At 30.2% G+C, this 27,944-nt stretch overlaps 1 protein-coding gene across 1 annotated transcript; it reads left to right on the forward strand.

The window, feature by feature from the left end:
• On the forward strand, window positions 1–27,557 carry Smp_126620 (hypothetical protein; the record flags this gene model as incomplete). Its single annotated transcript, XM_018794433.1, has 10 exons — window positions 1–18; window positions 905–1,072; window positions 6,064–6,235; window positions 9,078–9,230; window positions 10,491–10,541; window positions 16,274–16,855; window positions 19,729–19,942; window positions 22,187–22,305; window positions 23,682–23,831; window positions 27,451–27,557. 10 exons carry the CDS (start codon window positions 1–3, stop codon window positions 27,555–27,557), a joined length of 1,734 nt encoding a protein of 577 aa, XP_018648846.1.
• Between the last annotated feature and the right edge of the window lie 387 nt (window positions 27,558–27,944).

The following is a 27,944-nucleotide window of genomic DNA, read 5'->3' on the forward strand; positions in this document are numbered from 1 at the left end:
ATGTTTGCTCGGGGCCCAGTATGTGGTTATACATTCAAAATATACTTTCAACTATCACCTATCACTGTTTGCAGTGGTGACTAACCAGAAACCATGTTGTAAGAGTCCAAGGCTAGCCAAAATAAAACGTCTCACCAGTACCCGCAGTTACTAACTGTTAGTCTAAAAGCTGTTTAAAGGCCTCATATCTCAGAGTTCAAAATTGATTGTTAGTAAGACAGCAGGATTCGTTGTACTTCCTTCAAATCTTAAATCTCATTATTGTGTCATTGGTATTTCACTATTTCGCCTGTTATTTTAAAAGTTTGTCTTTCCTGTTAATGTTCTTTGCACTTATTGATGATACGTTGTCAGCTATTTTGGTTTTTCCCCTTATATTCTTCTTTAGATATTTTCTTGAGTCATATCTTCGATGCTTAGCACTAATACTGCTATTATCTCAATCACTTTTTGCTGGATATACTTTGATAGTTTTCTTAAGACAAATGATCACCGTGAAATTTTCCCACTAAGCTTTAGTTATTTCAACACTGAATACAACTTACTTTATTGAACCATACTATAAAATCCATGTTCTTATATTTGCTGAAGTAAATAAAGTTGATTTGGTAGAGTTTTGGTTTAATTCTGGGAATAAAATATTCATCTTCATAACTTGCTGTGTTAGTTTATGAAAATAACAGACTAGATAGACTGTGTAAGTTGACCTCATTTTTACCCTTAGAAAGTTAACAGTGAAAGTGTAACGAAAGCCTGACAAAAACCATTTTCCTTACACATGCAAGTTATATTAAGATCCTATGTGTAGATGTTTTATGTATCACGTTTTTTCATAATAAACGTGGTGTTTTGCTTGCCTTCCTTATGTTTAATTTACGATTTATTTTTCAATTACAAAAACCAGGTAAAGGTGTATCCAAATGGAAGACTTTTACATTATTCTTATCCTGAAGGACATACATCATACTGGTTTCATAGACTTCGAATTTCCATTAATTTTACCTCTTGCAATGATTTTTTGACTATTGGGTTTATACCCGAAGAAATCACTCAACCTACATTACTTCCATATGTAAGTACTTGAATAGAATGTTTTACTTTATTTTTTTCTCGTAGCATGTTTTTGGGTCTGATTATGATTGACTGAGTTTGTTTGAAATTTATCTAATAGTGGTATTGGTCAAGTAAAATGAATAATATACTATTTTACCAAAAGATTTCCATCTTTAGGGAGATGGGTCTCTCTTAAGAAACTAGTGCACGGTTTTTAACTTTTACTTCTACTTTTATAACTATCCAGGTTTACTCAGAATTGTACATCTGTATATTTGAAAAAGATTTCGACAAAATGTCAGGATTTAGGATGTAGACAACACTTTTAGATGTTATCGATTGACTTTTATTCATTCGTTGAGTTGTGGATTGTGAAGAGTACTTTTATCCAAAGATTTGAGTCGTATGTGGTGGTGATAAAAACCTTCCTTTAACATTGATCACAGACCATGCTTTATTTGTGCTTTTGGTTGTCTGCTGGTTGTGGGAAATTGTATAGAATTCGCCTGGTATATTATATGTTCAACATATATTCGACTTTGTTTTCTATGTCTTTGACGAATAATATGTACACATAACTTACGTTAGCTCATAAGCATTTGTACTTTGTCGATAATATTTATAAGTTCTACCTCTTTTATATAATTTATTTTTAAGAATTTCAGTATAACAGAGTTACAGTCTATCTCATTTTTCAGAAAATTGTTTTCGTGTGTTTTAAATCTTTTTTTCTCCATAACCTTTACATTACTCAACATATAAGCATCCAACCGTTTGAAATTTTGAAGAGTTTGCCAATATTTATTAAGCCTCTAGTAATTTTTGTTAATATAATAGAAAGTATATAAACCATTGGTAATGAATTATTAATATTGTCAATAAGTCGTAAGCAGTTAAAGATAGTCCTCAAAATAAATGAATTCATATTATTCAGCTATAAATATCGTTCCTATCTGACTTAAAAATTCAGATTATCATAAACTGTACGGGCATGAAATAATTAATGGAAGATAAAAAATCATAATTTTCTGGATAATATTAATCCCATTTAACATCCAACCTCAAGGTACAAACGTATGTGAATGCCAGGAGTTCAGTTTACAAAACGTTTTCAAACCATATTTTAAACTTAGTGAAGCGGAGATTTGCAGAGATAAAATGCTTGTCTATCGAACTGCTGACTACTAGTTAAATTCTATTATTGCACTTTGAATTTAAAACCTAAAAGTATTCTATCTTAATAAAATAATTTGTCTTTACTAGATATAAATACAAAATACACTTTACGGCTCCTGTGATCTTAATGACAAGCATTTAATCAAGTAAAATTATATTTTAGCAATTTAAATTTCAAATAAATCTTTGAAGAAAGTAGTGTAGAGTGTCGAACAAATAGTTATGCATATAATACTAGGTATTTGTGTATCAAAATGAAATTCAAGTTAGTTATAGCTACAAAATTCTATACTAATTTGTTGTTTACTCAGAATAAAGTTTCACTGCTGATGTCTTAAGCTAGTTCTCTGTTATAATGAACTAAATCTGAAGAATAAAACGTCTAATAGTTTGTAGTTTGTTGGTAAATACAAGAGTGGGTATGACGTGGCTTGATATCAATAGCGAGTGTCTTATCGTAGACCACAGTGAGTTATCAATTAAGAAACTTCCAATGACGTAAAATAAATTGTTTTTACATATCTAAGCTTAAACAGGAAATAACAGATGAGAATGGAGCTGTTTATATTAGATAAGCTTTAAGCGATCAGCATAAGAACAACCTTTAAAAGGTATAACTGGATGAATGCGGGTATAATGTATACAACCGGATATTTTTAAACTCAGTATCATTTTGATCTACCATAAATAATAAAACTCAGAAGGAACATTTGACACCAAAATTTATACATCTTTGTTCATGAAATGTCCATTGATAACTATCAATACTGTCCAATGGAAACAAACCAATTAAAAAGCAATCCAGGTCTTATTGATAAAAATAGAGCTTAACTTTTGGATTGCTTTCAGCAAACAGACATGAAGATTGTTTCAGACTGAACAAAGAACATTCAATCTATAGAGAGTTTTGTCGAACGAAACAAAACTTTTCGCTAAGCAAAAATGTTTGGTATATTTGAAATCTTCATAGAATGTTTATTGTGAGTAAATTTCCTTATGATTTATTACAATGTACCTTGAAATGTACCGAAAAATAACTATAATATAAATCACTGGTGATGTTTAGTAACAGTAATTTTTAAAATATATTCCTTGATCATTTGTTATTAACGCTCGATCGAATATCTGAAGCGGTTTGATGTAGATCTTTTTAAGTTTATCTTACTGCGATAATGTGATTTGATGGCCTATTACAGTTTCATGTTTTAGAGTGTTTTAAATGGATAACTGACTAAGAGTGATAAGTATTTATATTTAGCAATAAATAGTTATGCAAAAGTAATGCTTCAGTAGATATCCAGTGCCTGGTTCAAACTTCAGTATTTATGATAATCCAAGCTAACTGGAAGTAAGTGGTATATAATTAGCTTACTTTTCTTGTACTACAGTATGGATTTTGCTGTTGATACAAGGTTTCCCTCTACTCAACTGATCTATTTCATCTCCATCCACTTTCATCTTCGTAAAAACTTTGTACTTCATTTGACAATGTATCATGTTTTTTCTCTGACTACAGTCGACTAACCGTGTACAAAGTATCGGGTACAATATATCATGAACTCATTATCAGTGATATGATCTATGGAAACAAATCTCCGGAATATATATGAATATCTATACATAGTAAATAAACGGTGAAAAATAATGAGTTATGAGATTACTCATTTTTATGATTATTACTAGACGAAATACAGTAAATTTTACAGAAATTTACACTTTTTTCACAAATTAGTTTCAATAAACCTTAGCATCTTGTTAAGTTCTCATCGCTGTACGAACGAATTAGTGATTCAATTATATTCAACATCTCAATTCTTAGGAAGAAAATAATTTTTGTCCCTACTATAAACAGCGTATATCTGTTGAAATATTTGTTCCAGTTTCATTACTTCCTGACATTTACGTTTTGGGTTTTTAATTTTGTTGTATCAAAGTATAATGAGTGACTAAACAGGAATATAATATTCAGCGAACTATGAAAAATGTGTCTCATTATGGTATTCTTAGCACACTGAATTACTAGTTTTTTATTTTCTACTCACAAAAATATAAAATTGTAATTTACACTGGCCTTTTGAACAGAGATAATCGACAAGGATAATAAAGTAATTCCACAAACCTGTTTGTAGTGGGACTGAAAGATATTATGACTAACAAATTGATAGAAAAGATTTGTAATTCGGGTAAATGTTTGTTTTAAAAGTTAACATATTTTAATCATAGTGTGTACAGTTCTATATTCCAGCTGAATAAATGGCTAGATTTTTCCTGAAAACCTATTCTTGGTAGCAAAGTATACAATAAGAAAATTAATGTAATGATCAACAATCAATTGTATTTTAAGTACGGTTTTCAAGAAGCTTCAAATGTGTCACCTCACTATTAACAATGAAGTACTAGGAAGTGTGTTCGAAAAGTGAATTGTGTCCTTATCATTTGCCGAAGAAATGGATTTTAGTGTTTGCAAATCCAACCCAATGAGGGAGTTTTATGTAGTTTTCACAAGAGTTTGACAATGTCTGTTAATTTTTAGATATCCTACTAAGAAATAGTAATATGCTAAAAGTTAGTCATTACAGGGATCGTTTAATCAGGCCAAAATAACTACAATAAGCCTGTCCAGAAGAATATAAAAATAAATGCATGGGTAATTTTTTGGATCATCTTCACAACGTATCACTGAGTGAAATTCGATGTTTCGAGATTGTAGCGCACCTAAAAATTTTTCACGATTCACAATTTGGCTGCTTTAAAGTTTCATTAAGATCAACCAGCCCTCTGTTATGCAAGTCTTTTCCCAAAACTACCTCGGAAAAGGATGATGGAATTTTTCATCTCGTACAAGAATACTAGTCAGTTGTACAACCTATAGCGCACATCATTTCTCAAATAGGTACAAATGAGGAATAGTTGAAATGCACTTTTATATTGGTTGTTTGAATTCTTTCATTGGTGGTTAGCACTGCAATTGATCAGTCGCTTATTAGCATGTGTGGATCCTGTGCGAATCGCCTCGATATCGCCTTAAGTCACCAGCATTATAAGCAGCAATGATGGTGGTTGGCAGTAGAAACCAGGTGTGCAATGGGCTACAAGCTAGTGGCCGTCTGGATTCAGTAGCTAAGTGGATAACGCGATGGCTTTTGAAGTGAACGGTACTGGGTTCAAGTCCTCGAGTGAACAGTGACTGGGATGCAGGTACATCCAGCTAACAAATCCCAACTAAGACGACACGCACCTCCTGGATTCCACTGCTAGCCGCCGTCAACTCTGTTAACAGTTGAAATGGTTTCAATTAAAAAAGTTTTTAAGATTTTGAATTAAGTATATTCCAACAACCTATGGAATTTATGTAGTCTTAGTATTTAGGTCAAATGAAGATTCCTAACTAAATTGTGAGATATCTAATTTTTTTTCTAATCACGCGAAAAACAGTGCAACTCTAATCTAAATCTATTGACAGTGGTCAATAAAAACATAAAATTGGTCATGAAGAACCTAGAAACGGTTAATTATGATCATAATCATTAGGAAAGTTTTGCATTTAACTGATAGGTTTGATTGTGGTTGGACATAATAAGTAGCAGGTTCCTAATAGTCTTTCCAAGATAACAGACTTTGTTAAAGTTATCAACTTTCATTTGGTATGTACGAACGTCCCAAAAAGTATAAAATAGTAACTAATTATTAATAAATTTGAATTAGTTCTCTTTCCTTCCAACGAGTATTACAGACTATTTTATGCACTTATTCACTTCCATAAATTTAAACTTTAGTTGTAAATGACTTAATGAACTGGATCAATCCCTTTTTTTATCGATTGCTTTATCAAAGGAGTTAAATTTAACCTGTGCATTTACATTTCCGCAAATCATCGATTCAAAGCATCGTATTGTGTCATTGGTTTGGCATACAGAGTCCGGTTCAATTGAGGATGTGAAATCTAAACTAGATGTTCAAATGTCAGCATATATGCGATTCGAAGGAACTTTCAGTCTCATTGACAGTAAGTAATAAATCTAATCTGTATGGGACTTTTAATGGTGGTTATTGCCCCTACTCCTGGCTTCGTTTCTTGAATTTTTTGATGATGATGTCACTCATTTAAAAGCCCACTAGTATCTGGACAAGAGGTGGCTATATAGATTTTTATGAAACTATTATTTCAGTCTATCTAAAGCGTCAATAATATGACCATTGTAAAGAGCGAGAGACAGAGGTCAGAAATGCTTGGTAATTATCTTGTTAAGCATGTTTTTTATGCCGTCATTACACTATTTTCCACTTCCTTAAATATAATTTCAAACCAGTCTTAATGATAACGAATTGCTCCAGAGGCACAAATAGAAAACGTTTCATAATGTAATTAAAGAGTGAAACCATAGAATAAAAAAACTGTATGCTTTAGCGGTTTATGCTAAACGCAGTGCTTTAATTATATTACTTCACAGTAGAAAGTTTCAAGTCTTTGCCTTTTTGTTTGTACTGCTACCCTAACGAGTTAACTTAGTATTTTTATGGAAGGTGGTGCCAAGGAATATTCACTTACAAGAAACAAATGTAAAAGCTAAGAGTTCTTTTGTGGCTTCGTCCTATAATAACTGAACTCATACTTTCAGTATCTTCCTGATGTTTCTGAAGAAATACTACTGTGTTTATCAAATTAGCTAAGCCGGATAAGTGTGATAATTTTTGAATGATGGTGGAAGGAAGCTAAACTTATCAGCAAAATAAATTTTGTGAAATGTTAAAATATCTAAATTTCTAATAATTCGGAATTAGTATTTCGGAAAAAATAGATTGTTATTGATACTTCGAAATTTGGGGTTTATGTACTGGACAGAAAGTTTTTGCTTTTCTGAACTGTGTTAATTGATTCCAAAAATTCCAAAGCATCAAAATCATTCTTGCACGAAGCACATTTTTGAAATGATTACTTAGTGGCCCTGTCAACTTACACTTTTAAAGAAGTACAGTTATATTACTTATGAATATATGAATGTTTTAGATATTTAACATTCTAAACATATAAGTTTCTGAATCAAAACTTCAAAGTTCTCTGTATAAACGTAGGAGAAAAGAAAAATTTATGAAATGATTTGGCTTTCTGGTTTTGAAACAAATGTATTATAAAGTCTTCGTTTTTATTTGCCCGCTATCGTAGTCAGATCTCAGGATTTTCCAAAAATAGACAGATAAACAAGCTTTTGATTGTCTCCTCTAAATTTCTAATTTCGTTGCAGACTACTACTACTCAATTTTGAATTGATTGCTGAGGATTTCACTTATTCATGTCGACTACATACATTGATTAGTAATGAAGTAGTAACTAATGTCATGTTTGTTTAGTCCTTAGTATTAGTCAAATTCAAATGAAGCTATCGCTTTGAATAAAATTGGCATCGCGCGCACTATATTTTGAAAGCCGGTGATCTGAAGTAGTTGACAGGAAAACTTGGCCCTATGTTTCCTGCTAATTAACATTCATCAGGAAGGCCTACATGCAATCTTGAGAGAAGTGACTCTATACCGTGATATATCAATCTTAATACAGTAATCTTACAAGAGACCATTTGTGGTCTGAATCGTCCATTAGTAACGTCTTGAACTGTGAAGCTGTATGATTTGGGTTCGAATCTCGCCAGGAGCATCCAGTTCCTTCAAGATTTCAGGTATCTTGATGACGAGTGCCAGCGAGCATGAAACATAGATCCGCAGTATCTTTCCTACTATTCGTAGCTGCGTGAAATCACGACAACTACATTTAAATTTGTAGAAATATTACTCATATATAGGTTGCCATTCATAAATATATTTAAGTGATTACAGGCGTGCATCAGTTAGTATCAGGTTGAATTAGAATTACTGAATACTAAATGTTAATCTAAATTTAGCTGCATTGTATAAATCGTATGAAATGTTATTTTAAAAATATTCATTTCTTTTCTACACTTGTTTAGTATCCGTACTGCTACATTTAACGCTTTGGAAAGTGCTTTTTTCAAGTAGCAACAATTGATGTTTTATAACGTTTTATGTCCTGAAATGATATGTACTAATATTGTAGTAATGAAAATTTGTATTTTGGGATAAAGAAGAAAATTGTTTGCTGCTGTTTGAGCACTAATCGTAATTTGAATATTCCATACGATTTTTTCCATTTAAAAATTTGACTAAAGGAAGAACAGTTAATGTAGCAGAATAACATGAATTCAATATATTTCTCGGGTTCCCATCATCTGCTTACAACCTAAACGTAATAGTATTAATCTTTAATAGTCACTGTACATACTTTATATCATAATATCGTAAGTGTTCTCATCAATGAAGATTAATGAAAAGAGAATCAAGTACGAAATAACGATAAGAGATTTTCATATGTTAATTAATGTTAATATTTATAGGTTTAATATAAGAGTATTCTAGTATAAGCAGCTAAAGACATAGAAACACAATTATACAGAAATAATTCATTGTTATGATCACGTAACCCTTAAAATAAAACTAACTGAGTACAGACCAGATAAGAAGCGATAATGAATAGTTAATGTTATGAAAAGAGGAAATGCATAACAAACATTTATGAATGAGTTCACAACGGCAAGACAATATTGACAACTGTATATTTCTGGATATTTTAATTTGATTTAAGTCTTCCGGTGGTAATCACTTCGATAAACCGTGGTAAATTTGATGTTCTTTGTCCATTAATTGTCTTGAAGAACTTTAAGACATCAACATCATGGCCATTCTGAACCTAGTTAATTAACGTTGCGCACACATGTATAAGAAAGAAGCTATATAATTAAAATAAATTATTTCCTACTTCCGTAATATTATATTCTTAGAAATGCGTCGATGTGAAGTAGGCTCTGGATTTTGGTGTGGAAATCAAACTGCTGTTTGCGTTTACGGTCAAATGCGCTGTGATCAAGCAGATGGTTGCTTTGATGGGGGAACTGATGAAATTGGTTGTCCTCCTGTTCGTAATTATACACATGGTACGTTTATGATTTTTGTTTTTATAATTTACGAAAATTTCTTCTTCACATTGGTATATTACTGTAAACTGGAGAACAATCTACTTTTTCTATTGAACGATTATTGAAACTAGAAACGAATAGTTTATACCGCTAAACAAATGTTTTCTAAGTTGTAATTTAGTTAAATACATTAGAAAAGACGTAAATCGGTTTAAAAAGTCATTTTAATAAATTTGTTTTTATTTTTAACAACTCAATATAAAATACTTGTAGTGCGTGATTAAAATTATCCACGTGTATATTGAAATAGAGTCCAGGTAACCACTAGTGTTTTATTTTTGACCAAGCTGTAGAAGAATGCTGTTATATCCCGATAAGAATAATGAATGGTAACTTTTGGAATCCATTTATGGACCAATACTATGCGTATATTCTATCGTATAATTGTTAAATAACTAAACTATTCATATTCATATCCCTATGAGCTTTATTTTGACCTATAAACTATTATTATACGATTTACCATTCCTGAATTATGCCATGTCTATCAATTACTACCTCCCTTATTCACAGCCATATTTGGCTAAATCTTGTACAAATATTGTTTCTTATTTTATGGTACGATGTGGTCTGTCTTATTGGTATATAAGTCCAGAGTGTTTGAGAGTAATGATTCATACCACAGAGGCTGTTATCGGTGTTCTGGAATTAACTGGCTGGGCTAGGCAGAAAGCAGGACCGATAAGTACTCTAGATTGCTCTAACGGGTTTTATGTGTCATTGGTCCGATAGATAAATCACTGCTCTCTAATTGGCGGCAACAAGTTATAACAAATGCATCTGGCTGTGTGATCTTCAAAACGCTATAAATTAATTGATATGCAATTCAGAAGTATGTAGGATAATACTTTTAAAATGATACATAATTAAATAATTTTAACTCCCTATGAAGTATTAACTTTGAGAGATGCTTCTTTTAGTAGGATCCTTTGGGGAATTGGAGATTACCTACTGTATTCATTATAACCTGCATGCTTTTAATAAATAATAAGAACCAAACAATCATGATATTCCTTCTCCAAACGTCAAAATAGTCCAATCACGTACGAGCGTGAACATCACTGAAATACATGTAAATGTTGCTAACCACATTCCATATATTCTGAGTAGAAGTAACTGATTATATTGCCTAAATTGTTCCATATGTTGATTATTTACACAAATTAATTTCAATTTTTTTATTCTATTTATAATTGAATTTGTTTGTTTATTTTTCAGTTCAACCGAGACGTTCTTTGAACAGTTGGTCAGTATATCTACCGTGGACGGGTAAGTGAATATTTTAATAATGCGAATTCTTTAGTGTAGTTTTAAAAAAATGAAGTGAAATTTTAAAATTTACTCTTCTTTGTGTGCCCGTAAAATAAATAATTATATTTAACAAAAATAAATATCTTTATTGATGATCTAACTTCAAGAAATATAGTTTGGTTATCAGGTAAAAACAAGACGGGAATATAATTAGATTCATGTAAATTGCTTCTTAGTAGTCATCATGCAAATTCCCAGATCTTGACTTCATATTTACAAGTATTCATCATTAAGATATACGTGAGAATTCATGATGAACCACAGCTTCACTCAAACTGAACTCTACTAGTACCTCAGATGACAAATGTAATAGTTGAATTCAAATAACTGAAACAAGGTTATATGAAGAAATTATTTGTTAAGCACTTACATGACAATTGAAAAATATACGAAAATGTTATTATAAAATAACCCATAGATCTATAATTCTTCTTTTAAATATTAAAAACCGAAATTCAGAGAAGCAATCTTTTTTCAACTCATTCATGATCAAGCTGTACAACCATAATATATATATATAAATATATATAAATATATATATATATATATATATATATATATATATATTAAGGATTAATTCTCTAAAGAAATATGAACAAATGATTACGTATGACGATGCAGTGTCAAGATTTCTATAGTAGGTTATATGATATAAATAATAATAAAAGGTAATGTAACTGTTATGGGATGTGTACAAATAAAGCTTAGATATTAATAAGCTGATATTAGATCACTGGGCGAAGAGAGTAAGGTAAAATCTTTTTCTTTTGACAATAATCAAAGGCATTAGAGGGATTAATATTAGAAATTATAAATAAAATCATGCGGATTATGAGGAATAATTAAGGGAGAAACATTTTCGAGCGTAAAATCAATGAAATTTAGATAAAATAGAACATAATGAGTTATGACCACTAACAAATGTGTATAATAAATAAGATTTATTCTTTAAATGCTGTTATAAATGATCAATCCTTTAAAGAACATAGCTTATAATCATAATATTAAAATCATGAAAACTAGAGAAATAAAACATTTAAACATAATTATTTGTGAGGTACTTAACCATAAAGGAAAATAGTAGATAAGAAAACTAACAGGAAATTAATTACCATTAGTTTTTCTTCGCCTACTAGTTTGATATTAATAGTCTATACAATTTTTCAAAGTAGCAGTTTTTGAAAAATACTTTCATTTCTCTGTATTTTTCTTACTTTCATCTATAAAATTTATAAAGAAATATTTCAATTTCAATGAATTATGTGAATTATATGATCATTTTAGACTGAATCTAAACAAATAATTTTCTGGAGAGTAAGATAAGATTGCTTGGTGATATGATGAACTTTTTATTATAACAGAAGTATGCAATTCACTGAGAATTTATCAGTACTCTTGATGATATACTTCATTGTATTTAAGCATAGTTAATATACTCACTTCATAGTCTATAAATGTATGACAACCTGTAGTTAAATAGTTTTAAATCAGAAGACTGTTGATATACAAATAACTATTGCGACAAACAATATGTAATAACGTTAAGACAAAAATTATTCGTATTTCGACTAATGTCTAGAAGAAAAGCTTAAAATGCATTTGTTTTAGGAAATTTTACTAAACAAAATGCTCTAATATACCAATAAGGATGAACTTTTACATACATGCCATTTGTTTCAACTGAGTCTGACTTCATTAAAAAAGAACTTTGATGTTAATTTTGTGATTTGCATCTATCGGATATAGTTTGAATGGTTATATATTATCATACTAGCCAAGACTCCTGAAGACACTCGACTATATTCTATTAGGTAAGAACAACTAAATAGTTCTAGATTGAAATTAAGTAACAACTATCAACTATTACACTAATTTGTTAGTTTCTCGTAAAATATATCTTTAAATCAACCTACTTTGTAAATAATAAATTCAAACTTTACCGTTATTCTGGACTAATTCCCCAAAAATATTGAAGACTTCCAAACTATTTTCACTTAAAATTCATTTGAATTTTGGTCCTGCATTTAAAAAGGTTCTATTCAAATCAAACTATTTGGTCTCATTCGACAGTAAATTAGTAACTTTATTGAATTTTCTTATATTTCTATGATATATATATATATATATACGTTCGTTTATTTCTCTTCATTTAATTTATGCTAAAATCAATGAAAAAGAAATACTATTGTTTCCTCTTTTTAATGTCTTACTTTTTTATAATATAAATATTATTTATTGAGTTGTATTACAATACAACAGTATAACATTAACCTTCATTTATTCATTTGACCTTTTCTCGTAGACCTATACCAAATTCTTTATTATTATTACTATTTTCTTTTATTATTCAATCATGAAGTACTTTTATTACCCTATAAATAAGAATATACTTATCTGTTAATAATCCCAAGAAAATAGTGAAATTAACCTGTTTTGCATATTTTCTCTCTCGTATTTTTCCTTTCATTACTAAAACTATTGTGTTTTACTGATATATTGTAAGGACTATGTTATTTTTTATGTGATCCACAGTATTTTTAAAAAACAAAAAAAATTCATGAAATGCAACGTACTAAAATCTAAAGGATTTCGAAAAGAGTATCTTTTTTTGATGAAAATTAAATTTTCAGTTTGTTTTCACATCAGAGTGTTGTCTTTCCCAAACAACTGAAATACATATCATCATAATTGAATTTAAACTTCACCCCGTTGCACAAGCAAGTGGCTATCAGGACTCAGTAGTTGAGTGGATAACGCGATGGCGTTTGAAGCGAAAGGTACTGGGTTCGAGTCCAAGAGTGAACATCAACTCTGAGATGCAGGTTCATCCAGCTGACGAGTTCCAAATAGCACGAAACGCGCGTCCTGGGTTCCACTGCTAGCCACTATCCATCTTTGTTTACATATCATAAATCTTCACGATCTCTCTTAAAGTTTATCGTTTGCACATGATTAAAAGGAATGTATTAACAAATAAGGGAAAAATTGGATCCAAATTAAAAGTATAATGAAGTGAATATGACAGAATATAAAAGTTGTACAATCTACATGCTTCAGGAGTAGTTTATATATGGCAAATGTAACCGTTTAAGAGGCTAAGTAAAAGCCAACAAATACATTTTCAAAAAATTAAAAATGTTCTCTTTTTCACTAGTAAAGTCAATATTTAAATGAAGTCATCTACTGTCATACAACTGTTTTCATTTCGATTTAACATTCTTTGATAATAGTAGTTTGTCTAATAATTGTGCATAGCATATATATGTACATTGATAAACATAGTTTTGATTTAATCAGCATAATCTCTAACGTGATGCAAAGCTATTTCCACTAAAAGCGACCACCCCCTAATTATTATTTGCATTCCCATAAACATAAACGGTCACACTGTTATATGCAAAATAATATTATCTCTAGTACACAATTCAACTCTTTTTTTAGCTAATATTACTAGTTGCGACGATACATATATTTCACAAAGCAGTTTGTGATATGCTTAGAATAGATGTGATGTAGCTAACAGTAGAATCGAGAATGTGCATTTCGTTCTATTTTGATCTTATCTGAGATGTGGGTACATCCAGCTGATGAGTCCCAAGCAAGACAAAACAGGTGTCCTGGAATCCACTACTAGCAACATTTCTTCTATTCTATAACAACTTGTGTTGTTATATCAAAATAATCCTCACAGATTGTGCAAATACCAACCAAGATTGACTGAATTCCAGTAAAAAATAACAGTGCAATAAATCTTGAATCTTCCAAATTTCCGTCTACCTTCAGAATTCATAGTTAGTGCTTGTCTCGTGATGCGGTTTGATGATTTCCTCACTGTATGTCCCATCCACATCCAACGTCATTTCCTAATTTCCCATTCATCTGGAAGCTGATATGTTCTTTTCCACAATAAGCCGTTGCTGATGGCACCCAGTCAACGGGTATTCAGTACCTTGTGTAAACAATTGTTTATAAATATTTTTACCTTTTTAATGATGGCTGTGGTAGTTCTCCAAGTTTATTATTATTATTATTAATGGCTTTATTCAGATCCATACAGTAGAACTGTCTTGACGTTCGTATTGAAGATTCTGACTTTGATATTGACTGTTAGTTGTTTTGAGTTCTACATGTTCTTCAAATGCAGGAATGTTGCTCTAGCTCAGCCAATCCTTGCCTTCACATCTGCATCAGATCCTCCTTGTTCATAGATAGTGCTTCACAGGTGTATGAAATTTCCAACTCTTCCAGAGTTTCTACATCAAGTGTAATTGGGTTGGTGTTCTCCGTGTTGTAGTAGAGGATTTTGTTTTTTCCCTTGTGTATGTTGAGACCTACTGATGCAGAGGCTACTGCTGCTACACTGGCTGTCTTCATCTGCATTTGTTAGTGTGTATGAGATAGAAGAGCCAGGTCATCTGTGAAGTCCAAATCATTTAGCTGCATTCAAACTGCCGATTGTATTCCGTGCTTCGCTCGAGATGTAGATGTGTTTATAATTCTGTCTTCATAAACAAGAAGAAAGAGAAAGGTGGGAGTAAGCAACCTTGTTCGACACCGGTCTTCACTCAAAATGGATATGTGAGCTGTCCTCCATTAGGGACTTTTTAATTCAGTCCGTCGTAGGAGTTTAGTACGATGGTGGTTATCTTTCCAGGTACTTTATATTGTCAATAAATTAACCATTAGGTTACTTTATCCTAAACGCTTTCTCTAATTCTTTCTTATATACAAGGAAGCTGATTTACAGTGATGCGTTCCCTTCGATTGATTGTTCAACAAGGATCTGTGGTGTGGCATTTTTTCGGTACATAATCTATCCCTATGAAAGCTGGCTTGTTGATGTCGAAGTTGTGAGTATACTGAATCTTTCTTTCGGTCCAACAATACTGTTGAAAACTTTTTATTGTATTGACTGTATTGCGATGCCTCTGTAGTTTTAATACTTGCTGAGATGTCCTTACTTTTTCTAACTTCACAAAGTATCCTTCTTTCCAGTTTGCCAGTACTTTTTCTTCCTCGTAAATCTTTCTTAAGAGAACGTGTAGCGTCATTGCAGATATTTATAAGTGCTGTGCCCCCCCCGTTCTACTGTTCCTAACCTTTAGTGATTGGTTTGCTTTCTTCGTTCTTGATTGTTCGCTCTGATTTATTATATTTTCCAGCTAGCTTTCTTCTTAATCAAAACTAGCTGTTTTTACTGCAATTAACAATAAATAAATTTGTGCACTCCTCATCATTTTTACTGTGTCGGATTCTTCCAAAATGTTTACACACGAAAACATGTTGAGACGGATAACGATTGTGTAATATTTGGTTAAAATTAACATAAAGTCGATAGCTAGTAAAAAGTGAACGGAATGTATCTATTGTGACATAAAATAAGAAAAATTGTTTCAGCAAAGAGATCTCTTTTCCGCGAATTCATTTTCAAAGCTGTACTATATATATATATATATATATATATATCATGAAATGGTATATCCGAAAATAAATTGGCGTTTCTTGCTTAAATTCCAATCAGTAGATTTATTACATCTTTATACAGTGAAAGATCTGGAAAAAAATACAATATTTTGGAACGAATGTACATAGTTTAATGGTGATGAAGATTTCATAATAATGTTTTATTTTATCTTATGAAATCTACTTATAATTTTGTAAATAATTTCTTTTAATATTCTTTTTACCAGCCCTAGGATTAATTCCTTTGATATTAATATTTGCTTTGGGACTTATCTGTGCACCTCGAAAATCTCTAGATGAACTTGATGATGAAGATCTTAGTCAAGAAGGTGAATGTTTAAAAACTATTTTCTCACCGATGACTTCTTCATCAGCCGCTTCACCTACTTTATCTGAATCAAGTTCACCTAGATCTATTCAATCTATTGCTGCTTGTTCAACTGGAGATAAAGTTATTGTTTGTGCGTCCGAATTAACCCGGTCATTATCTCATCCAAGTTTATCTGATATGGTACGCACAACACTTGTTACTAACGAAAGTGACAAACAAAAATCTTGTCTTCTTAGCTCAAACGTTAATACTGAACAAGATGCTGATTCATTTTGTCTTCAACAGAAAAGTAAAAAGTATTATCCCGAAAGTTGTGAACATCTTTTAAATAATGATAATAGTATTAATAATCATGATAAACGAAATTTTACAGAAGATGGTTCAGGTTCCAAATTTTTTAATGAAGTTCTTAAACCAACTAAATCTAGAGCTGTTACTTTTCAACTACCTGGAGCATTTGAAGAAAAACCAGTTATAGGTAATTAACTTTCATTTCTTTATTTACTTTGGTATTATTTTTGAAAATGATTTTTCACATTGTTCTATGACTACTTATCATATGTAATTTGTTTGTGTTATTTATGTTATGTCACTAGTTGTTTTTACTAATTTTATAAACTGGAAAATTTTTGAAAAATAATGGTACCATCTCGTTGATGTCATGATATGAATATTCAATAAACTGACTTAACATATTTACAAATTTACATTTCGCTGTGTATTTATATGAGATTCAAATATATCTACCTTTTTTTAGTTATTTTTATTAAACTACTATTCCAAAAAGATTAAAGTAAATACCAAAAGTGTACATTCATTACTGGTTAGAACCAGAGATTAAGTATGAAGGTTAGACAATATTCAACGGTTTCATTCCAAATTAAAAATAATCACAAGATTTTTCGGATGAGAAACTGTAGTTATTACAAGAAATTTGTCAATCGAATTTCATTCTGTTTTAAGATTTATGTTTTGATTTGTAATAAAACCAAATGAACAATAATTTAGGTGACATTTTAAGGTTTTTTTTTAAAACACATGAATATATTTAATATAATGCAGTTTCTCACTGTAACTGTCGGTGAAATAAGAAAGTCATGACATCTCTTTGTCTTAAGTAAGAGATTAATTTCAAGAAGGGAGCTGGGTGATATTTTATACAAAAAAATTCCAATATGCAGCGTTTTCTTTTAACTCTAAAAAAACAAATTTTTGGGTAGACTACACGTAACTGTCAGCAAATATTGATTTGAAGACTATTGTGTGTTTACTTTTACACTACTTATGGGTAATAAAACTTCATTGATGAAAAAAATACCATTTGCTTTTATTTCACGGTTATACTCTTATTGTCAACTAATTAAAGCTAGATCATATAATTCGAAAATTGTGTATTCTAGTTTCAGCCATTATTGTTGTTTCGCTTTCCTTACTGTACGACAAACACTAGTTTACCGAATCACTTTATGATCAAGTCCTATTCAATGAGTGGATTCTGGAATAAAGGAACAATTAATCGTTTAGTTAGCATTAAACTTAGGAAGTTTGCATACGTACACATTTTAAGGTATATGACTTAAATTAGTTTAATGAAACATTCCAGCTTTCACATTTATACAGGAGTTTAGTGTTTTTGCTATCTCAAGGACAAGCAGCATACATCATGAAGCATTACTGAGGTGTATAAGAAAAGGATTCTTCAAGTAACCTTAAGTTTGATGTTAATTTATTTTACCATTTTGTTAGAATTGACGAAGCAAATAGATCTACCATTTTTTTTAATAATGAAAACCTAGTATCATGATAAACATTTCATAATTTAGAATTGATTTTTAACATTAAGACATTTAACTGAGGGTCGACTGTTTAAACTTTGATATCACTGGAAATTAACTCTATTTTGAACTATTAATTTAAGCAAATGATGGGACTTCTACTAATTTAGCGGACATTTTGACGAGTTATTATTACTTGGATCCTATAATTTTTAAAATCAGCAAAAGCAATTCAGTGTAAAGAACCTAAGTTTACTGATCTATACAATTATTTAGTTGAGTAATATTCTTACTGACAACAATAAATCTGTCGAGTCAATCATTATTCCTTGATAAAATAACATAACTATATGCAACCACTATATGTCATTCAAACTCGTTTCAGTTGATTTCGAAGTTTAATGCTAGGATGTGGTAATAACCGATCAAACATAATAACTTATAAAAATATTTATACTAATAATGGTAATGTAGATAATATAGGTATCAATACCAAGGTTGGACTTGATAGTTTCAAATAAATTGATCGTTAGGTAAAGAGGTGATAATAAATATACTCGAAAATCAAAACATTCGATGTAACATCTTATCAGACGATGAATTCATCATAGAATCAATATTTGAAGAAATTGACAATAATAGTAAATTGTTTTTTAGAAGAAAATTCTTGACATGACTATAAGTTATAATTTTTATTAGGTTGTAATAGTAAGTAACTATTCAAAAGTTTTTTGGAATTGTTCTCTATACTTCTTTCATAAATATAATTCATAAATCTATCAACCTTTTTATAGTGATTATCTTATAAATATATTGCATAGTGATGAGCTATTTTGTTCGTCAACAATTCATGTCAAAGTTAGTATGTAGTGTGGCGTCTTTGTTCACTACAAGTGTATTCTAAATTGTATTCACTATTATAATTTTTGGGTGAATTTCTCACTCAACAGTTTTATAATAATTATGTACTAATTAAATTGACCAGTTAGTCACGTATTATATAAATTTACTAAAATGTTTCTTTGATCTTTGACCTACTATTGGTACTTAAAATGTTAAACCAAGGCACTAATATATATTTTCCCTATTTTTAGTATTAATGAGTAAGCTAATAATTGGTTACATAACTCATACCAAATTCTATGTTTCATTAAAACTCCATTCCCAAGATTTATTTTAAAAGGTGACAAATGAACTAAGTTAAGGTCGAAAAATAAATTCTGCAATAGTATTTTCCTGGGTACCAACATGTTTGATCCACAGAATATACTCCGCTTGACACAAACAATTAAATCAAAAAAGGAAATGAAAGTACTGTAAAACATTAATAATAGTAGCTACCTTGAATCGACCTTCAGTCCTTATCGAATAGCTCTCGGTAGTTGAAAAATGATAGATGACTTGATTAATCAGTTCAAAAATAACTCGTTTATACTGTGCCGAAATTGGATCGATTTTCTTATGTATAACTTTTGAAAGTAATAAATTTCACTATCTGATTTGCAAATTTTAATTTTCACATACATATGTTTTCTAATTTTTACTTATATCTCTTTTAAAAATCTATTATCTACAGATTCAGACCATGACAACAGAGATTCAGAATCAAAAATAAAAACAAATAAAATTCATGAGGAATTATTGCATCAACAAGAAGCACAACAAAATTCCAGTAATATTTCACGTCAATCAAAATCCATTAAATCTGATAATCGAGCAATACCAGCATGTTTTGAAATGGCTGCTTTAAAAGTTAGAGTATCACGTAATGAATTAGGTGATGAAATTATGTAGCCTTAATTTTTATTGTAAACTGTTAAATATACAATTGTTCAATTGTAGTAAATGTAATATGCATCTATAAAGTATATAGATTATTGCTTGAATATAGTTTCTATGGTAAATGAATGTTATTTAAGAAGTTAATTCTTGTGCTTAACATACCATTGGTACAGAATCATATTCGTACATTAAAAATGAATGTCAAGATAACTTACCATTCTTTGACGGTTTTTCGTGTATCATTGCTCTGATCGATAATTCACTCTTCTCTGGTTGGCGGGGATCATTCACCTCATATATCAATCAGGGCACGTACGCACTCACTCGATATAACATTTAGGTCAGAATTGTATCGAAAATGCTGTTGGACGGCCTATGCTCCTTCACGAGGGCTAACAGGTGTAAGTAACTGTCCTCTAACCAGGAATGGAATCATGAATTTTATGTTCTCCCAAAGTAATTATACTTGTTTTAGAATTTCTTTAACATAATTTACAAGTGTTCAAACGATATTTTACTCTAGTTAGTTTTTTTCTAGAATATAAACGATTCACTTCCTTACTTGATTGTTATGGCAGTTTTTGTTTATTCCCTTCTATTTTAATCCAAATAAGTGATTTAAAATTATTGACTATGCTAATTTTCATATTGTAGACTATTTTCTTCTCACTCTCATGAGTAGATTAGAAATCAGTTTACTTTATATTTCTTCCAATGATTTAACTAATACATTATTTTGTTTATTTGTTTATTTTTGTTTTTGACTTCAACTATGATATTTTACTGAATGTGATTGGATTTTTGTTTTCTGGATTAAATCATCTACAGGAAGTGTAACTAATCACAATTTTAATCCTGATTTTGTTGATCAAGAAATTCGGTATGTGGATTCTTTAGTTTTAAAAAAATGAATTACATTTGCTTGTTTTTATAATTAACAATTATAAATTTTAAAAACACTTTTCATATAAGGTAATTACAATTTGTAAGATCACACATAGCGATTATTTGTCTGTGGGGCTAAAATTATAACTAACTATAAAACAACTTCACACATTGACATCACGTTACCATTAAATTCACATGTGTCTGTCAACTTGATTAAGAGAATACAAAGTAATAAATTCAGGAACGTTAGTTATCCCACTTATTAATTTTACGTAACATTTCTACTGGCTATGGAAAATGACCCATTTATTCACTGATTTAGATTATTATTGATACTATTATACTTTGTGTCTATCCATCATAGAAAAGAACTGTACTTAAAGTGTGATGAATACATAAATATAAATATATGTTATTACCAGATCTTAATCAGTTGGAATCAAGTTATATTGGGATATATTAACATATCATACTGTTCTCCATCCTGGTGAAATGAATTGTTTCATGGCTTTGTGATGAAGTAATCTATGCATCATCGCCAGTTGACTAGATATCCTTTTTGCACAAGTGAGAAAATATAAGTGACTCCTTAAACGTTACAGGAGAAATTTTATGTTCTAAAATGATTAATCCTTATGGTATATGTTACACGTACATGATCGACTAATTTTATTGACTGGGGTTAAAGTCGACTTGATTTATTAATTTCTTTCTTCAGTTTAAATCAAGTTAAATAAATCAATGTTAAAACCGGTGAAAACACCTTAGTTTCTCTCTAAGCATTAATAAATTGTAGCTGAATATATAAATTTATTATGATTGTAGTTGTATACACTTAGTTTAAAGCTATTTAAATAGATATCAAAATTTTATGAAATATATGGTGTCTTAAATTGTAAAAATCTATCATTCATCCAGGTGGTACGAATAAAAAGAGTTAAGTATGAAAATCAAGTTTACTTGTTTTCTGATTATTCAGTGGTGACTTATGAAGTTAGTTTTCATTATCAAAATCAACATTACTAATTTTTCTCTCTCTTTTGTAAATTCGATAAAATTTAGAATTGTTAGACATTTCTAACAAAAACAGTACCTAATTTCTGCTCATCTTTGCCTTCCATGAAATTCTTCTTGGTCAGCGGCCTATACTCCACTAGGGGTAACATGCGTTAGTAATTACTAAGTAATAGAAGTATATTTGTAAAATATGTGCAAAATACCTTTCTTACCTTACTCATTTAGTCATCGATATGTAATTTACTATGGTTTGACTAACGTGGTCAGAACAATGTAGTATCTTTTAATATTTATCACAATAATTCAACGTGTTTACTTATTATATCTTGTTCTCATTTCTCTGCTAGGAACTCAAATGCATTTACACTTAAACAACCATATAAAAACTATCATTCACGCTCAAACTCTCAATCACAAACTGATAATTCGAAAAATATTGTAGAAAATACAAACAACAACGATTTCAGTGAGTAATGTTTTTGTGTCTATTCAATATCACGTCAAACCTTTTTCTACGTTTTATTTGAAAAAAAAGAAAATTATACGATTGTTTAATTTTGGTTGAGATAATGAATAGATCAATGCAAGACTACTATTTAAAATCTGAAAGCACTGGATAGCCGTTTCGTCCTAGTGTAGGACTCCTTGGAGGTCACGCAATATCGCGGACTGGTTAAAGTTAGACGTTAACATCGCTGGATGCCAGCTCAGTGGTCTGGAGGTTAATTGTTAGTCATCTGGTATATATCAGTTGTTAGATAAGAAACATCAAATCCTCAAAAACATAGACTTTTGAATTGATTACTAATATCTTTAGACAGATCAACATAGAAGAATGGTGAAATTTTTGACGCTAAGCATCAGTTTTATGTATACAGATTGATTTACTGTAAAAAAGAATGCTGAATAGACAGATTCATTGTTGTTAGTTAAAATATTCTCAAGAAAGACGAGCAAATATTTTTTCAGTGTTTTTATAGTGTCTTCTTTTTATCAACCATATGTAGGCCTTAAATTAAACTAGAAATAATCCTGTATTATAAAGTAAAATGATATTTTGTAATAAAGATGAATCGCTCGTCAATTTATCCTTTCTGTGATGTTGTATAGTTGTTGATAGTTGTATAGAATTCTAGTTAATCTTAAAATCGCAGCACTTTTAAATGAAGTTGAGATTAAAGAAAAACATTTTGTTTATCTCTTTCAGTTAACTTCTCTGGTAAAAGAAATTTTTCAATCATTCCATTGTTTCTTTATCTTTGAACTTTGATCAATCTTTATGTGAAGTAATCAGTCTCACTAACAATAACCCACTTATTAGGTCTGTAATCTAAATTACTGAAACAAATCGAGGTGGAAGATTAAGATGGAAAAAGCGGTTGGCGGTTTCTTTGAGCTAACATGAATAAAACGACAAGTTTGTATTACTCTGTTATACAAAAGAGTATTGAGTATTCTTCTTAAGTCTAAATGTGTAGTTGTATATTTTAATGAAACCGTTTCACCACAGGAATCTGATAACGCAAATACGTAGCCAGATACAAATCACATACTACTTTATTCTCATTTAACAGTCCATTTATGTCATTAATCCTCAGACGGAAAACGTGTCTCAAAGCTAAAGTACATGTTACCAAAACGATGTTTATACCAATTACTGAATGTATAATGCTTATAATATAATCATATGTCATTTTTTATTATGAATGTGACATGGTTATTATTTTTATTCAGATCATCAGAAGAATTATTATTTCAACCGCAATCCGATCTTTGATTTAGAATAGATAGTTTGATTTTTGATTTTATTGTATTCAATAATCGTTCTTCATTGTTTAACAGATCAATCTCGGTCAAGTTCATCTGAAAGTGATCGAGAAGATGTTACACCTTTCAGACGAACAGATCATTCTATTCTGACTGATCATTGGGATAAAAACAATAATAATAATCCAAGATTAAATGGTGTACAGATTCAAAATGAAAATGAAGGTAGGTTCTGATTCCCTTTATTTACATTCAATCCTGCTTTATTCAACATTCTATTTTGTTTTGCTTTTGTTGATATTCTTTTGTTAAACACTGATATTGGAACGAAGAATATTCTTTTTATTAAATCATCTTCAGCTTCTACAATTCTATATCCAAATTAATAGTCTTTTTAATTTATTTGAAGGTTTGTAAAAATTGTTTATTTTGAAGCTAATGTTCGTAAGATGATGTAGCATGAATTAGAGAATCATTGGTTATCAAGAAGCGCTGAAAAGATGTTTTTACTTTAGTTTGAGACACTAAAAATAAACACTGATGGAAAGTAAAACTAAGACGTCAATACATTTTGACTTAGTCGATAAACTTTTATTAATGTTTTATTCGTGGAAGATGATTGAAATAAACTGTGAATACTTCTCATGTTATAGTTTCTGAGTGTGTCAAATAAAGTTCATTGAATTATCGATTGGTCAGTCAATGCTGATTAACAAAAGGTAAAACTACAGCAACTAATCAATTCTACACAAATAAAATCATTGACCGGACACCTTGTTATTAATGACTGTGACTTTAATGGTGAATAACGTAATTTTGATTTTGAGGAGAAGCATAAGTAAAGTTTAAACATGTCAGTTATAAGTTGTTTATCCATCAAAGGTAATGGAAAACGGTCACGCAATACTATCAGATGCTGCATCAGTGGTCTGAAGGTTAATATGTCATAATGATCCTTGAAGGTCTTGTGTGCGATCCTTAATAAGTCATGGATCCGCATCACTGAGAAACCTCATACTGGGGTGAAAACAGCTGTCAGTGCAGTAGCAATGTAAAGTATAAGGCGTGGGTTTCGATATACTATGATAATGACTACATGTAAGTACTGCGATAAAAATCAGTCAGGGCTTTATGTCACATATATTATTGCTGATTTTCTTCATCACTCACCTATTTGTATTGTTTGAGCACGCAGTTGTTTGAAGTAACAAAAATATCCACATTTACTTGTTCAGTTAGTCCATAGTATGAACCTGAAGAAATGAGTCGGAACCCTCTTCATCCATGAAATTAGAAATACAAACTGAATACTATTTGAGTTATTGACATAACAGTAAGACACATTTTATATGTTCGTCTTAGTAATGCACGTGTTTGTACGCTAGTATTAAGTCATCACTTTCCCAGGTATTTATTTAAATACTTGAATCTTTATTCATGAATTGTGTTTCATATGTGACAAAATTTTCATGTTATTTATGAGAAAGTGAGTTGTCTAACTAAAGAATGTGGTCTAAGAGATTTTTGTAAAATCCATTCTATTCACATCGTAAATATTATTTAAAGTCAATGAAGATAATGAAGTAATAAAAACGATAAATTTATTCACTGTCATTGTCAAATTGCATGCAATTCCAACTTTTCATCTTTGATTCTCATATCAGATAAGTATTATGAATATGGATAAAATAGGTTAGACTATAGTAACTATCCTATGACTAATTTCGATTATGGTTAATTTTGGTTAAGCCCTTTTATTAACTTACTTAACAGACAATGTTATTTGAACAGTAACCCTTCGCATATTTCTTTGTACTGTCATGATAACTAGAGCACATGACAGACTCTAGCTAAAATGCTGATCGTCTAAACATCACTCGATAATTCATCCTCCTCCCCATGTATATATGTACTGCCCCCTTATGCAATTTGACTATAGATTCGCCTATGTATTTGCTCTTAATTACTTATTCGCCCCTTTGCGTCAAAATCGTTTAATCTGCTTATAACTTTGTGGTTTGCGCTATCCGATAATAAGCTGTGATTGCCGCTTCTCTTTGCCTTCTGATTTCAAACACCGTTGAGAATTATATTATAATGGTTATCGAGGTGAACGATTAGTGAAGCAAAGCCACTACAAGACATATGTTTATCTTGTTACCTAATACTTTTCTGTTACAATGTATTACAGTCATTTAAAATTTCTATCACAATGAATTTGGAGATTATTTTCAATTAGGATAGATTTGGACTATGTTTATCTATTTATTCTTTTCCAAATGCTGTTCATGTTTCACTAAACATTGATTGATAAATTAATAAAATCTTTATCATGACAATATCAAAAATTCACCTGATCCTATCTAATAAATAATATAGATAGTATTATTAACAACTAGAAAAACATTGAATGAGTTACAAAAGTTTTACTGAGTATGTCACCTCTTGTATTTTTCTGTATTTTAACATCACTATACGTTATAAACTTTTCACAAAGATAAATAAGTACATTTTATGGTCAATGTATAGTTTTAAGAAGTCAAAATTAAAATGTATTGCACTATTAACACAATTAAGCATTCAGTTAATCAAATACATAAGTAGTAATAAGTAAATATAATCTGAAGGTTTAACCTATTTTGAATGCTCACTTTATCGATTTATCAAAAGAATACTTGAATATGGTGAATCATTTAGTGTAATGATAGATTAGAATTTCACTTCATTAATTTAAACAGATGTGATATAGAGACTGCTAGTTAACACTACTGAAACTGTGACTTAATGTTGATTGCGTAAGCCTCTAATTGGGTACTGATTTTCACAAGTTAAGTAAAATTAAAAAATTTGCAATTGTCAGATGACAAGCAGTAGTATATTCAAGTCAAAATTGATCAGTTAACGTAAGTCTAAGAATGATAGCTAAAATGAGATTGATGAATTCACACTGTAAATAGCATATAATGTATAATTTGTTAAGATTATTATAATCGATTGTTTAATTTCAGACATGTGGTTGATTATCAAATGACTGCCGATAAAAATGAGTGACTACGCTAAGGTACGAAGCTAAATGACAGATATTGAAAATTAAACATTTCTTAGATTAGCTCATAGTAGTCTTCAGATTAATCAAACAACTTTAAAAGATTAGGAATAGATCCTTGTAAATTCTGTTAGATGTGGAAATATCTTCTATCAACGCAATTATCTACAGAAAACCAGGTGACACTGGACAACTGTTTCTCCCTAGATTGGAATTCCATGGAAGTGAACTGCAGTGACCTCTGACAATGTGATAGACTATAGGTCTGAAAATTTGAGATCAGACTTCCTATGGAAGCATAGTATTGAAGAGTTTTTCCCAAATATAGAATGAAACAGATGTTTATTGCTCCTAATTATACGTTATTTCTTGAAATGTTGTTTATTTGTGATAAAAAAAATTACCTTAGGAAAATTTAATGTTAATGTTTCACGTTAAAATCTGTAGAAGATTCTTTTATTAACTATATTAAGATTAAATATTCTAGTCTTATCAATTTTTGTCTGAGTTAATGTTCATTGTGCAATAAGATGTTACATGATGGACCTATATTATATGTATATCACAAGTTCTTGCAACAGACTGACCACAGTTACAAACTAACTTTATTTACGAGATAGCGACAGTGGTTTTTGATGAAGACTAACCTAAATGAAAAAACTTCAATAATTTATAACGTCAAGGGTTTTAGTTAAAGTTTGAGTCTGGTGTTTAATTTTCTTGGATTAATTATTTGTGTCATTAACTGATAAGGATACTTTATTTTCCAATTCTAATATTTTGTAATACTGCACTTAGATACAGAAATGTGCGCACTTGCTTTATATGAGTCAAAACTGTATATTCAATTGCATTACGGACTAACATCAGAGCACAATAAGGGAAATCTACATAACAATAGATAGGTGTATAATGGTGATTCGGAACTTCTCAGGAGGAATAACTTTCCAATGCTTTATGGTTTCCTAATAGATATCGATTCCATTGAAATCGTGAACCTATCTAAGTTAGAACACCATTCAAATCATGTGGGATAGTGAATTCGCACTGATGAGAAGTCTCATAGTATGACGAAACATTCATCCAATACTATTCAAATAATGTAGTCAGAACAAAAAATACACTTTATTGGCCAAAACATTCATTAAAATGAAAAGTCACTACCTAGGACCAATAATTTACAGATATTCCCCGATATTTAACAAGGTATCCCTATAAATCTGATAAATGAATAGAATGGTTCTCGAATATTGGGAAGAATTGTTGTCTGCTGACATGGATGAGATGTTATG

Source organism: Schistosoma mansoni, chromosome 1 (assembly GCF_000237925.1).
Source record: "Schistosoma mansoni strain Puerto Rico chromosome 1, complete genome".
Classification (NCBI taxonomy): Eukaryota; Metazoa; Platyhelminthes; class Trematoda; order Strigeidida; family Schistosomatidae; genus Schistosoma; species Schistosoma mansoni.